The 16,065-nt window shown below is 33.7% G+C and overlaps 1 protein-coding gene and 2 pseudogenes across 1 annotated transcript; all 3 read left to right on the forward strand.

Moving 5' to 3' along the window:
- The first annotated feature begins 3,427 nt into the window (after positions 1 to 3,427).
- On the forward strand, positions 3,428 to 4,331 carry LOC125220017 (uncharacterized). Its single transcript, XM_048122125.2, has one exon. The coding sequence runs from the start codon at positions 3,522 to 3,524 to the stop codon at positions 4,155 to 4,157; it is 636 nt and encodes a 211-aa protein (XP_047978082.1). The 5' UTR covers positions 3,428 to 3,521; the 3' UTR covers positions 4,158 to 4,331.
- Positions 4,332 to 6,156: 1,825 nt separating this feature from the next.
- LOC125220699 (putative late blight resistance protein homolog R1A-10) lies at positions 6,157 to 7,151 on the forward strand (annotated as a pseudogene).
- Positions 7,152 to 8,438: 1,287 nt separating this feature from the next.
- LOC148933778 (putative late blight resistance protein homolog R1B-16) lies at positions 8,439 to 12,641 on the forward strand (annotated as a pseudogene).
- Positions 12,642 to 16,065: the final 3,424 nt, after the last annotated feature.

A 16,065-nucleotide genomic window follows, 5' to 3' on the forward strand; every position in this document is an offset into this window, starting at 1 on the left:
CTTCAATTTTTTGTGTTCATTTACAGTTTTTCTTCTATTACCGATTTGGAATAGCGCGTTTGTTTTCATTTATATGTTGATTTCGTTGTCTTTTTATGCTGCTTGTGTTTTGAATTGATGAAATAGTGCGTTTGTTTTCATTTATATGTTGATTTCGTTGTCTTTTTATGCTGCTTGTGTTCTGAATTGATGAAATAGCACGTTTGTTTTGTTGACTTGGTTGTTTTATATACTCTACTACTTTTATTTTGAATTGGTTCTATATCATATGATGCATGTCATTTCATGGCTCGAGCATTTGTACCGCGTCCAAAGAAATTAGTCTTTTGGAATTAATTAAGTTTTGGGTATTTGGCCCTGATTTCTACTCGCAATAAGTGTCACCAACTTAATTTGTTTATCATTACTATCGCAATGACACCATATTATGTCCCTTACGTATGCAGTATGCTAATGAATTTTGGTTTGTATTTTCATAATTCATAATTTATTGGTAGATATTAAAATATTCATGTACATTGCACCTGCACATTGTGCATAATACTTTGGATAAAATTTTATAAAATATTGCATCCCTAATAATGTTAAATTTTCAAAAACATATGCATTTATACAGTCATATATAAAAGAAAATATTTATATAAATACCATCAAACTCTGTATGAAGTTTTATATATATGCCGCCAATAGATTTTCTATGTACATAGTACTAGTATTTATTTTCTTTTTCTTTTTCATTTTGATATTAATTATTCTTTAATTATATAACATAAATTATTGTGACATCAAATTTATAAATTACATAAAAAAAGTTCAATTTATTTTTTAACTTCAAAAAATTGATGAATAAATGAATAGAGCGTGCTTTATTTTATGTAAATTGTAAGCTTTAGTATCCTTATAACAATTTATGAGTATTAAAATAATAAATAACATTGAACAATGGCGATGTAAACTAAATGAATATGTGTTACATAAAATATACTCTACATAAATATATTGAGAGACATTGGATCAAATAAAAACCAATTTCAGATATATCGGTCATTCACCATCAATAGTCTTGGTGGTAAACAATATGAGTTTTATTGATAGATTATATAAAGAGCAAAAATGGTTAAATATTATAAGTTGAAATGAATAAAGAGAAAATAGAGAGGGAAAAAAGTAGAAAATGGAGAGAAAAAAGGCAGGACAAAGTTTCCAAAAATAAAATGAAACTTTATTTTAGACGGATTATAATAAATAAATAAAAATTGAACAGAAAAAATATTAATTATAAATTATTTTCAATCATAAATTCAATACTTTGATGAATAGAATAAATTTGTACTTATGAATTCAAATCTCATAGACAATGAAATACTCCCTCCGTCCCATAAAAGTTGAGACAAAACTTTTGGGCACGAAGATTAAGAATTTATATTAAGTAAATAGGAGAGATGAAAAAAGTAGGAAAGATAAGAGAAAGTAAAGTAAATGATGGAATAAATTAAGAGTGATTAGATATTTTGTCTTTAGTTAAAAAAGGAAATGACTCAACTTTGTTGGGACGGACTAAAAAGGAATACGACCCAACTTTTATGGGACGGAGGGAGTACTATCAATTTTTTAATGCTTCATTTCCACAATCTGTATATGGATCTTATCAATATTGTTTTAATTTTTTTTTCCTCTTTTTTTTTTGTATAATTTTTCTTTGCTAATTTGGCAATAAAATTTATACTGTTCCTAAAATATTTATTTCTATTGGATGAGAGAGTATTAATCATCATTTCATAATAATAAGGCGTACATAGTTTTTTACTGTGAGAATCTGTTGAATAACAGTCTATGGGTAGCAGTGTGTGTATGTAATAATATTGCATGGGCCCACATGAAGAATAGTGTGTATATAATTATATTTCCTTGCTTGAACCGTACAGCAGCTGAGTACACTTTTTTAATAAAAAAATATATCCAGTAAAATCATATACTCCTAATTAATGGTATGAATGAACTTCAAATTTGCTTGAGAAAAATCTTACTACTAATTAACTGAGGTGTATTTTTATTCTCGTGAATATATTTTTCAAAAATTAACGCTATAAATGCTATTTGTATCAATGTTATGATTATATTCGACAAAAATATAATTATTATACAAGTACATCGCATGAGTATAACACTGTATAATACGCTAGAAATAGAGATAAGTGAGAGATGCTGTGAAAACGCGTTATAGAGTGAGATGCATGACAGAAAAGCACCAGCTGTTTTAAATTTATAATTTTTTATGTTTATTTCTATGGATTTTATGCTGACATGCACACTCTCTTTAGTAACCATCCTCGAACCTTCTTCATTTTCATTTTATTGTTTTTTTATTCTTTTTTCTACTTACTATATATAAACAATCTCACGCGGACATTTATATTTATATACTTATCTATAATTTGTGTATCATTTTATTAGAAACATTCATATGTATATGATATCATGTCAAAGAGATGTTTGTTAGTTCTTTGTTCTATAGTTTATTCAATTCCTCACTTCATGTAACTAATAGAAAAAATTTAAGATTTCTGCAGCTATTTTTAATAATCTAATTGTGAGAAAGTAATGGAATTAAAAAAAGATAATAAAATTAAATTAGAAAATTTTGTCAAATTCTTATCAGATTCACACCGTCTGAAAAATGAATATTAATAAAGTTTTAATATTTTTTGATTGCCAACTCGTGGAAATGTAGGTGAAATCGACGATTATGTGATGATCGCAATTGCCTACATGGACCAGATGAAGAAGGGGAAGTTGGCACTAAGGGTAAGGAGACGGGAGGTTTGGGAATTTCGACTGTCACATTAATGTTGGTTTTATTTTAATTTGGACATACTAGACAACTGAAAAAAATAAAAATTGTACTCCATATAATTTAATATTTTGAGTTAAATTATGAAACTGAAAAGAATTTAATCTAACTTGATAATGTAAATGACTCTCATTCAAAAAAGAATAGCATTCTTCTCAAAGACTTGTAAGAAAGACTTACAAAGCCCTTGAATTTCCAACTTATTCTTGACTTAATTAAGATACGAAAGCATACCACTCAATCTCAACTAGCTATGTTTCAATAAACACATTTGACATTTCCCCTTAATCCTGTATTACTTCTTACTGCTGATTGAGTTAATAAAGCATTAATCACCCAATTGTAGACCAAGAAGCAGTCAAAACCAATAAAATAATCTTTAACAATAATAAATCTAATCTAGCACAGTAATTAAATCTACACAGAGAAAAAAGTCAGTACACTCTCATGTTTCATGACATACATTAGCTTCATCAACCAAAAAAAAATAACTGGAAAACATCTGTCTCCCATTTTCATCCCTGGCTAATTCTAATTACATTCAATTTCATTGACTAAATTAAATAACCCCCACCCCTTTCTATAAATATCATGAATCAAGCCTATTCCACATCAAACCAACTTCACTCAAACACCACCCCAAAATAGAAACTAAAAAAACACACTTATAATGAAAATGGTGAAGAAGGAATCCAAGATTCCGTCGTCGTCGTCGTCGAAGAAGAGATTCAAGGGTGTGAGAATGAGGACATGGGGATCATGGGTGTCGGAAATCAGAGCTCCGAATCAGAAAACAAGAATCTGGCTGGGCTCATATTCGACGGCGGAGGCCGCCGCCAGAGCCTACGACGCCGCCCTCCTGTGCCTCAAGGGCCCAAAGGCCAATCTCAATTTCCCCAAATCAATCCAAACCCTCAGCATTCCCGACGATCAAACCGCCCCCATGTCGCCCAAATCCATCCAAAAAATCGCCGCCGCCGCAGCCCTTCTAGAAGCTTCCGAAGAAACGAATCCGCCTTCGCCGGATTCTTCTTCTTCTTCGTCGTCGTCATCATCATCGTCGTTGTCGCCGTCGATTTCTTCGTCTTCGATTGATGATGATTTGATTCTATTGGCTGCTGCTGATTGTGACGGCTGCGGCGGCGGCGGTGGTGGTGAAGGGGAGATGGCGTGGTACAACTTTGAATCCCCCAAGTACTACGAGATGATAGATGGGGTATTTTTTGATTCGAGTATGGTGACTGGGTCTGGGAGTGATTACGGTTGTGTTGAGGAAGAAGAAGATATTAGATTATGGAGCTTTTGATTGATTGATTGAAGAAGAGGAATTTGGACGATTTTTTTATTTGTTTGATGATCTTCACATTATTTCTTGGAGACATTGCTGACAGCCACGGGATTTTTTGTTCTATTTTAGTATGAATAAGTTTATTGTGAAATTCCAAGGATTTTACAATGAAATTCTCTTTTGGTGATTTAATTCGTGTAATCCAATACACAAATCATCTTTCATATATTTAGTTTAATTTAAAGTATTTTATTACGCAAAATAGTAGCTTTGCTTTATGACTTTTATGTTACAGCTTTGGAAATGATTAATTTGTATGGTTACCTTAATCGAAAGTTCTGTTCTTTTTAGAATTCTTTATCACAAAAAAAATTATAATCGAAATTCTTAGTGTATTTTTGTCGCGTATAGGTTGATAGTTTCAACATGCATCCTTATAATTGGATTCTAAATCAATAAAAAAGGTAACAAAAATCTAAAAAATGCCTAAGAATATCAAATGAACAAGGTAACAAATACAAATTGATTTTTTTTATATAAAAAATAAAAGGTTGAGTGAAAGAGCGGAGTCAACAAAGCAGTCGACAAATATCAGCCACAAAAATAAATTCAATAACCAACAACAAAGACGAAAAAACAACTCTTATGCGTTCTAAGCATGCCGATGAACACCTCCGATAAATCTAAAAGCACTAAAGTGAGAAATAAAATTAAATTAAATTTAAAAAAACAAAAGAAAAACAACATACACAACCCGTCAACAAATACAAAATGGCAATTATTGTTATAGTAATAATTATAAGTATTATTGAACTCTCTATAATTTATTGTTATTATTATATATTTTTATACATTTTGTTAACAAACAAAAACCACAAGATATGATGCCTACTCCCTAAGCAAACGAGTAAAAAGTAGCAATAATTGTGATTAATAAACAAATTGCTAGTGTTTGAAATTGTAGGGTAGCCCCTCTTACATTGTACTTGGCCTTTTGAAGATATATCGTGGGCCATTACCCTAGTTTTGGATTTAATAGAATTTGTATTTTTCGAAGACAAGAAGAGCATGGTCAATGGAAAATATGAGATATTATTTGATATAGTATACTATGTTTTTGAAAAATGTAGAGATATGTATACAATTTGTGCATAAATTTATTTTGATAGCAATGATTGTAAGAGTGGTATATTTTTATCATTCAAATTAAATTAAGCCTTTGCAAAGTATGTTTGGTTACTATATACCAAACATAGAACTACCACGAGTGCAGGATTTAAAACTAATGCTCCATTCATAAATATATATCTCACTTGTAACTTGATAGTTTTAAGAAATAGTATAAAGCGAAGTTGGTACTCGGTAAAATATGTTAGTGAAATGTGAATCATACTTTGATTTATCCAAAAATAGTAAAAGTGAAAATATGGAGTAACATTTAATGGTGAATATTCCAAAATATAGAATACGACGGGAGTATTATTTATAAATCTTGGCTAAAGAAATGTTAGAATTGAAATTACATTGCCAAGTTAAATAATGCATACAAACAATAGTAGTATGACACTAATGTGTTGTCGTTAAGTGATACTATATGTAAGTTGAATTTTTATTCTTTATTTATGTTTTGCTTTTATAGTATGGTTCAGATGGCAGGTTAATTTCATCGTATAAATTATCATCAAATTTGGTACCATATTATTAAAAAAAAATGGTACTACTATCTTATTTGATTAGGTCTATGGGAAACATTTTTGCTACGGCCCATTTATATTTAAGAAGCCCAAAATAGATCTCGGCACACACAAAAACTCAATTAGATTTACCGGGCTCTCTTCTCTCTACTTTTAGGCCCGTTTTCAATATCAATGCGATTCAGATTGTGTTGCATGTTGAAGAGAGAGACGACAACCATGGTGATTGGTGAAGGAGGAAATTCGAGAAAGACATCTCATCTGCTAGATTAATGTACTGGACCCATAATTAAAGTGGTGTAGGTGGGGATGTGAGGAGAGAGAGGAAATGAGCAGTTGAGTTGTTATAGATTCAATCATCTTTTTTTGGACAGTGAATGTGATCAACATACTGATGAGTTGAAAATACGTTGTATAAAAGCATGTTTGGTAGAAAATACTTGATTGTGTTAGATGATATTTGGAGCACCAAATTCTGGGATGAGATAAGGATGTACTTCCCAGACAACAACAACGGGAGTCGCATTCTGATCACCACTAGGGAATCTGATGTGGCGAACTATGCTGACTCTTCGGGGTCGCAGCATCAAGTGCAACTGCTTAGCGAGTCTGAAAGTTGGAATCTACTTCGCCAACTCTTGTTTGGAGAAGAGGAGTGCCCTCTTGTATTATAAGAGATTGGTCGAAAGATCGCCAAGGATTGCGGTGGGCTTCCTCTAGCCATAAGTGTGATTGGGGGGCTGCTATCTAAGATGGAAAGATCAGAAGATGTTTGGAAGAAAATTGGGGACAATGTAATAGCAGCAATTTCTGGAAACCACTTGCCGAATCACTTGAAACCATGTTTCTTATACATGGGAGCTTTCCCTGAAGACTACATAATTAAAGGTTCCAAACTCATACATTTGTGGATGGCAGAAGGATTTGTAAAATCAAATGGAGAAAGAAGTTTGGAGGAAGAGGCCGAGGATTGGCTAAAGGCACTAGTAGAGAGAAATCTATTTATGGTTAGAAAATACAGAAGGAATGGAAAACCAAAACGTTACAGCATGCACGATATGTTGAGGGATATATGCATAAGAAATCTGCTGAAGACATATTTCTTCATGGTCCCAACAAGTTCACATGCTCTAATCCACGCCGCATGCGTTTTCACACATTAGGTGAAATGGAAGATGTTAATGATTCAATAGAGTCAATGTCACTAACTCGATCCGTCATATCCCTTAATTTTCTCAATCTCTTTATTTTACTAATTTTGCGTTAAAATCTTGTGATATACAAATATGTCTATTTTTGGTGGACTATTACTGTTGTTATACACTGTTGACAAATGAAAAAACAAGATAGTATGATGTTTAAGAAGCCCAAATTTAATGTTTAAGAAGCCCAAATTTATTTTTACTATTAAATTGAACAGTTTGCATTTCTATGTTTTTATAGTTTCTGATGAATTTACTGATTTCAGCATCAACGTTTCTGTTGAATTTACTGGAACTGATGTCAGCATAAAATATTTTGTAGAACTATTTTGTTGGCTCGTTTTTTATTACTCTCTCCGTTCCGCGGTAGTTGAGTCATTTCTTTTTCTACACTCGTTTTAGAAAAATGATAATAAATAGTTAAAGTGTAGAAAAAATAAAGTAAGAGAGAATAATGTAGTTAGACTTATCTACCTTATTCTGTCACCTACTTTACTCTCTTTCCATTTTAACTATTTATTATCATTTTCGCAAAACGAGTGCAGCAAAAGAAATAACTCAACTACCGCCCTTATTCTGTCACCTACTTTACTCTCTTTCCATTTTAACTATTTATTATTATTTTTGCAAAACGAGTGCATCGGAACGGAGGGAGTATATGACTACGATTGTAAATTATGTTAATTAATTTGGTAATTGATAGTTTATGCTAAAAATTCTGCTCTCCATGAGTTGGAAATACATTTAGGTTAGATTTATAAGCTGCTCATATATATCTTGGCAGTAGATTCAGTCTACTTTGATATCTTTTGGTGGTATAACTATGATTTTATTCAGAATTTTCACAATTCAAATTCATTTCTTTGAGATATGAGAAATAGGAGACTTGCTATGAAAAAGAGCCAGTACTGGATATATAGAATTGCTGTAAACGTTGAATGCTTCTTCCAAGATCACATCTCAGTTCATCTATCTATCAACATCATAACATGTTACCTTAATAAAATTATAACCCAACTACACAATATTTTATCATACCAATTTTATATTATTGCTCAAGTCAACAATGAGCAGTTGAGTTGTTTTAGATTCAATCATCTTGTTTTTGTGCGATTGCAGTTTTGCAACAACCTTTTTTCCTTTGTGTTTCCAAGCAACAAGAGATCTGAAAACAATGGCTTACAATCTTCAACCACTCATCACCATTCTTGAAGGAACCCTTGATCCTCACCAAACGCGATGGATCGTTGATGAAAACAACCCTCAACTCCATTCCCTTTACAACAAAGCTACTTCTCTTCAAAAGCTCCTTGATAGTAAATCTTCACTCACCAAACTAGACAGCCAAATAAGAGAAGTAGCACATCAAGCTGAAGACATCATTGAATCTCACATGATTCATCACATGTTGGTTCAATGATGTCTTCTGCTTGAATTCTACATGGTTGATTAAATGCATTTATCTATGCTCACTGAGATTTATTTTTTGCACACCGGATCTGCAGCAAGTAGCAAGAGATCTTGATTCTGTTATGGAGCAAGCGGAGAAGCTCATGGAGATGGAGGATAAGAAGATGCCGCGAGAGCTTCATTCTGCTATGGGACAAGTGAAGCTCGTCGAGAAGAAGATGCGGTCTAGCAGTTCATCATCCAGTGTTGTGGTAGGAATTGATGAAGATCTGATGCAGCTCAAGGATCGGCTGACCCGTATGGAGAGGAAGCTGGAGATCGTCCCCATCGTTGGTATGGGTGGAGTAGGTAAAACAACTCTTGCCCGGAAGCTTTATGAAGATCCATTGATTGTTTGTCACTTTGCATATCGTGCTTGGACCACAATCTCACAAGATTACAATATGCCACAAATTCTGAAAAGTCTTCTTCGTTGCATAACTGGAAAAGAATATGATAAACAAATTGATGAGTTAAAAGTCATATTGTATAAGAGTTTGTATGCTAGAAGGTACTTGATTGTATTAGATGATATATGGAGCATGAAATTATGGGATGAGATGAGGATGTACTTCCCAGATAACAACAACGGGAGTCACATTGTGATCACCACTAGGGAATCCGATGTGGCGAACTATGCTGACCTTCGAGTTTGCAACATCAAGTGCAGCTGCTTAGCGAGTCTGAAAGTTGGAATCTGCTTCAGCAACTTGTGTTTGGGGAAGAAGATTGTCCTCCTGAATTGCAAGTTATTGGTCGAAAGATTGCCAACCATTGTAGTGGGCTTCCTCTAGCCATCAGTGTGATTGGAGGCTACTATCTAAGATCGAAAGATCAGAATATGCTTGGGAGAAAATTGGAAACTATGTAGTTGCAGCAATTTCCGAATCAGACGAGCAATGCTATAATATATTGTCTTTAAGTTATAACCACTTGTCGAATCACTTGAAACCATGTTTCTTATACATGGGAGCTTACCCTGAAGACTACAAGATTAAAGGCTCCAGACTTGTGCAATTGTGGGTGGTGGAAGGATTTGTAAAATCAAATGGGGAAAGAAGTTTGGAAGAAGAGGCAGAGGATTGGCTAAAGTCTCTACTAGAGAGAAATCTATTTATGGTTAGAGAATACAATAAGTACGGAAAAGCAAAGAGTTACAACATGCATGATATGTTGAGGGATGTATGCATTAGGAAATGTGATGAAGACAAGTTTTTGTATGTGATGAATGATCACAAGGTCACTTTCTCTAATCCTCCACGCAGGGTGAGTCTGGACATATCAAATGGAATGGACGGTGTTAAGGGTTCAACAGAATCCATGTCACTTACTCGATCTGTTATATGCATTGGTTCTAGGTGGGTTGAGTTTCCACTTTGTATCTTTTCCACATCAAGATTGGTAAGGGTGTTAGATTTTATGAATATTGAATACCTTGAGTTCCCAAGTGAAATATTTGAATTTATCAACCTACGCTTCTTAGGTTTCAATTGCCTAGCAAGAATACCTAGAGGAATATCAAGATTGTGGAATTTGCAAACCTTTATTGGTGAATGCGTGTTTGAGGTACCATCTGAGCTATGGGAGCTCTCTGAGTTAAGAAATCTAAAGATTCATGGAAGTTGGTTGTTAAAAGATGAGGAAATGAACTGTAGTGTTGCTAAGAAGCTACAGATGATTTCAATTATGTATTTGAGTGAAGAGGAAACTAATTTGGATGGGATCCTCCAAGGCATTCCAAATGTCAAAAAGTTGAAAATTGAATGTTTCCGCGAATTTATTGTTAGGTTTGGTATACTGAAAAGCATGTTTCGAGCAGTTTCGCTCGAATAGAATCTTGCTTGTATACGTAAAACTCTATAATCCACTTTTAACCCGATTCAGTATTATTCGAGCAGTTTCGCACGAATAGAATCAGTATATTATTACATTGTGTTTGCTTGTGCATTTAGAAGATGTTTTATAAACATTTGAATGTATAAGAAGCAAACAAAGTCTAAGTCTTTTGCTTAGTAGACTGGTTGTGGGCGTCGTCCACTTTAAGGTAACACAGTCGGTTCTATGCAATGCTTTGCAAAAGAAAAAGAAGAATTTCACAACCCAGATAGGCTTAGACTACCTATCGTGAAAGGTTGCAATGTCAGTCCGATTATTTCTAAGCCTTACTGAAATAAGATGACGTTGGTGTGGTATAGCACTGAATGGATCTAACAGCAAGACGTGTCTTTATGCTATCTACTGAAAGACTAGGTCTTGATAAAATACTATTTCTTAATCTACATACGTTAGCATTGAGCATACGGTATTGATTATGCACTACTTTGACTTATCAAATGGTGCGGGTTTTTCGCAACCCAATAATCCTGATATATTGGGTAGTGGTGATTAATATCTAGCGGTGCTAGGATTGCTATTATGTTGAATCGTGCGCGAGGTGAGTCTCGTTTGATAATGTCCTCAAGAGGAGCTTGAACAAGGTTTTATTATTCGGGAAACTGGCCAGTTGGAGTTTTATTACTCTATGAATAATAAATAAGTGTTTCTTGCTAAGTCCACTCTTGGAATTAATAAGATGTTAATTAATTAAGTCCATAGCAGACATTAATTAATTAATGGACATTTATATCTTAAGCGCGGGAAATAAATAATATAAATAATGGAAACCCGGATTACTTGTAATTTCGGATTTGGATAGGGAGTGCAATATTACTTCTGTAGTGGTTGCTCGTAATATTCCAATATAAGCTTGTATTAAATTGTGGGTTCAATTTAATTAGTAAAAAGCTAATTGGGCGAGCCCATATCCAAAACCTTCCATAGATCCCTGTCTGGGCCCAAAAGGAACTTAATATAAATAGGAGAATAAAGGAGACAGAGTCAACACAATTTCATTTATTTGAAATTTTCGAAAATTTCAGCTCCTCCAGCTGAAGAGAATTTCGAATTCCACTCCTATTCTCAAAAGGATTTCTTCTGTCTTCTTTATTTAAGTCCTAGTATTTTGATGAGATCAGCCCACCCTGATATCGAGATACAGTTCGGGAACCAGTCAGAAGATCCGTGGTCTAGTATTGAAGATCATCACGTGGAGAAGGCGCGAGCAATCGACGATTCTTTGGAGAATCAAATCGGTAACTCTAAACCGTAGAATTCATGTTTTAGGATTTACTTTCTATAAGCATGAATTATTTGCGTTCTAGCATGCAATTATCTGTTTAACATGTGAATTGATTAATCGCATAATCGGTCAAATAGATCTGTGTCTGATTTATTTGTTTGTACAAGTCTTCCGCTGTGCAAGGGGCACCAAACCCCAGCAATTGGTATCAGAGCCAATTTTTGGCTCTGATTATGTGGATTAATTTCATGTTATGTGAATTGCTTGAATGCATGAGTTTCTTCGTTGGTTTGTGTGTTTGTTTTTCTTGTCACAATAATGAAGAATCGTGTTCGATTGCGTTGCCATTTCGGCAAGCCACGCCGTCGAGCATAGCCGTGATGTGCTGGAAAGTTTTTCCAATTAGATGTAATCAAAAATTAATTATTATGTAATTGACCTGTTTTGAATTACTATGCAATGATTAATTGCCATGATTACATGACTCTCATCTCTAATTGTTTGCTGCTGCACGAGAATTGCTTAATTCTCAATTTGAAATTGCGGCTGCGGTGGTTGATCGTTGTTGATCGGCGGACACAGAAATTGCTGCAATTTTGACGATCGCGGGCTAGCAGAATTTGGGTTTCGAGTGGGAGCCCCTTGTGGGCAGTTTCCCGGGCTCGGAAAACCACCAAGACAGCAGCCGCTGCGCAGGCAGCGTCGAAGCAGCAGCCATGAACGGAGAGGTTTTCCCAGGCTCGAACGTCGACGGAGATGGCTGCGTTGTGCACGATTTTGTGACAGCAGTGACGTCTCCGAGCATCGACAGTTTTTGTTCGAGTGGGAGGCCTAAGGTGGGATGCGTGAAGCGGTGACGAGGACGACGCAGCAGCGACGTCGTCACGCAGGCAGCAGCGGCGAAATTTGAGTGGGAGCACGGCGACGCAAGATTAGGGTTTCCCTATGCGTGACGTCGTTTTGTCTCGTCTCATGACTTCGCCTTCCAAAAATAATTAGGGTTTCCTAACCCTTAGAATTAATTTTGGAAAGTATTCGAGATTAATTTGGAAATAAGATTTGAATATATCTTTTATGGATTTTATATATTATATGAGATTTAATTTATGAATTAAATCATGGATTAATTAGATTTTTTCCTTATTTAAATGGATTTATATGGATTTTATTCCTAGATGAATCCTAGTTATATTTGGAAAATAATAATCTAAGTTTTTATCTATATCCTATAGATTTATGTGGATTTATTCCTAGATGAATCTTAGTTGGATTTAGATAATGATCATATTATTTTATTCTTATCCTATGAATTTATTCATAGATAAATTCTAGATGGATTTGGATAGTGATAATGTAATATTTTATTCTTATCTTATAGATTTGTATGGATTTGTTCCTAGATAAATCTTGGATAGATTTGAACAATGATAATATAATATTATCTAATTCTATGGATTTATATGGATTTACTCCAAGATTAAATCCTAGATGGATTAGGAATAATATTAATATTAATTTATTTTATCCTATGGATTTGAATAGATTTAATTCTATTAAGACAAATCCTAGATGGATTAAAATAAGTGTTAATCCAAGTTATCCTTATCTTTTGGATATATATCCTAGATAGATTAGGATGTTAATGATATATAAGAAAATCCTTATTTAATTGGATTTAGATAAATTTGTTTGTCTAAGAAATCCTAAGCAATGTTTGATATATTCTAGATGTCTATTCTAAATAGTATTAAGATTTGTATAAATCTTGGTTGATAGGATTTTATTTTTATCTTATGGATTATGATGGGATTGTTTCTATCTAGTAATATCCTAGTGCGATTTAAATAATGATAATCCTAGATCAACGTTATCTTGAAATGTAGGATTTGATTTTATCGAAATAAAATCTAGAATAATCCTAAGTGGATTTAGATAGTTGACTCTATCTTGATAAATCCTAAATGAATTTGGATAATTATTATCCAAGATAAAACTTAATTATTTAAATGATTCTCCCTTGACTAGATTAAATAATTTTCGATAATTATCATGTGTGATTAAATGCCATGCATTAAATGGATTTATCTGTTTATTTGGTGTTTATCTTTTTTAAGTGGATTATCTGCTTTATCTGCTTATGTGATAATTATGCAAAAACCATATAAAAATATCTAAGTGATGATTACAACAAGTGCGTTGTATACGGTCTCCATCGATTGGTTTGCAAATTTATGAAGCCATTTTCTAATATTATCGCCACCCATGCTGTGGGGACAATAATCCTAAGAAATAGCAAGTTCATAAGGGCAGACTTCTCAAATATAAATAGTATGAACTAGAAAGTAGTTTCTAATATTATCGCCACCCATGCTGTGGGGACAATAATCCTAAGAAATTACAAGTTTCAGAAGTTCAAACAGAATTTATGAGATAGCTTGGTTTTGTTATCAGCACATGAGCATTGTTATGGGAGTGTGTTGTAGAAACAAGATTCTGTAATGCTAAATCTGATGGTCGAGCTTAGGCAACATTTGGCGGCCATGCCGTGCTGCGGTCTCTGGACTATTCGTCGGTGTTGTGACCAGTAAAATTGCTAAAATTTTAATGCGTATTGACCTCTGCTTGAGGGTACAAAATTTTAATTTTACAGTTGCAAGATACATAATTGTTTTGTGGTTATTTGCGATTATGTATTGAGCATGAGTATGTGATAATAAGTTTATTTGCCAAATCTTCATTATGTCATTTAATATTTGTCTGCGATCCTTAAAGAAAGTAAACTCGAATGCCTAAATTAAGTAGACCGGAAATAAAAATGGATAAGATTCTCATCGCTGAAAGCTTGGAGTTTATACTCAATGATTCATGTCCTCCATTTCCTCGACATAATTCCACGAAGAATGTTCGAGAATGCATTATGCATGTACTTGACAAGCTCTTTGAGGAATAAGGTCAAGCTATTTTCCTTTTAAGTAGCTCGACAAGTCTTGGTTAATGACGATGAAAGATTGATATAAATAGAATCTGTCAAGACGATTCGATTGGAATATCCTAGAGTGATAGAATGTTTTGAGGATCTTTTGATCACTCAAATAGTTTCTGACACACAAGTCATCGCCTAAAGTAATAAGAAATGACTACAAGAAGGTTTAACTGAAAAGTAGAAAATCTTCAGAATAATAGTCATTATATTACTGTTAGAGGAAAGTAACATGATAGATGACGAATTCATAAAGGCTGCATTTTCTTAAGTCCTAGTTCATTTGAACAAAAGACTAGATATGGAAATGGGAGAGCCTGAATTGTCGTCAAAGTTTGTTTAAAGCGAGAAAAGATGCTTTGTGAGTTGGATTGACCTATTTTATAGAAGGACAGTGACTTACATGACAATGCAACTTCTAAGTAAGAGATCTTGATCCAGTTAGGTTTTTGTTGCAGTGGGAGCTATTAATGCTCAAATATTGTTTTATGGTTGATGCTTAAGGCATCATAGTATTAAAATAATATAAGTGCGACAAGGTTGAGTATTCAACAACACATCAACTTCTTAATCATTGAATGATAAGGTATTTATGGCTCTTAGTCATAAGGCCAAGAAAATACTTAGCAATTGTTCGAACTGATCTAGACTATCAAGATTTTAACATTTCGTTAAATAGCTTGAGAGTTGAGAAAGTCTATTTGATGCACTATGAGTTAGAATCATTTGATTTTTCAAGAGATTCAGAATACTTATAGAAGTGCAACATAGAAAGACTAGCAAGTCTCAATGGTTTGCACCATAAGGAGACGAGCAAAGGGTTATGATCAGTAGTGGGAGTCTAATCTCAATTAACGAATCCAAGCATTCATCTAATGAATGGGATAGTTATGTAAGAAGGGATCAAAGTCTTTCTAAGACAAGTTTGATTAAGTGATGAGTTGTACTCATTAAAATCTTATCATTGATGGGATAAACATTAAAGAAACTACCAACATCAGTACCTTCTACAAAACACGAGTTGTGGACTAGAGCGTCTCTAGTCTAGCACATCTCAAGGTGTAATGTTGTTCCAACACGTATTGGAAAAGTGTCCAAGAAATTGGAGTTGTGTACTGAGACATGTTTTAAGGTTTGTCCCAAATGATGTAAGATTATAAGTTCTGTAATCTTCAAAGATATAATTCTTGTATGAAGATCATGAGATGAACTGCAAGCCTAACAGCGTGATGACTCTCAAAATAAAGAGAGAGATATCAAGATTTTCCACATTACCAAGAAGTCATACCATTAGAAACTTTTGCACTAATAAAATCAACTTCAGTACCTAAGATTGTAAGAACCATGTCGTAGTGGGAGCGTTCCACTGGAACACAACAAGTTCATGGGTCTAAGAGTGTCGTAAGACTCAGTCTTAGATTAACTTGAACATAATCCCTTTAACTACAATGTAGTATTGGTTAATTTGGATAATCATCTTTGA

This window comes from Salvia hispanica, chromosome 1 (assembly GCF_029641045.1).
Source record: "Salvia hispanica isolate PSC_SH4W2 chromosome 1, Shi_PSC_v1, whole genome shotgun sequence".
Classification (NCBI taxonomy): Eukaryota; Viridiplantae; Streptophyta; class Magnoliopsida; order Lamiales; family Lamiaceae; genus Salvia; species Salvia hispanica.

Coding starts and splice junctions, on each gene's coding strand:
- LOC125220017 (XM_048122125.2), top strand. CDS start 3,522: ATGAAAATGGTGAAGAAGGAATCCAAGATTCCGTCGTCGTCGTCGTCG.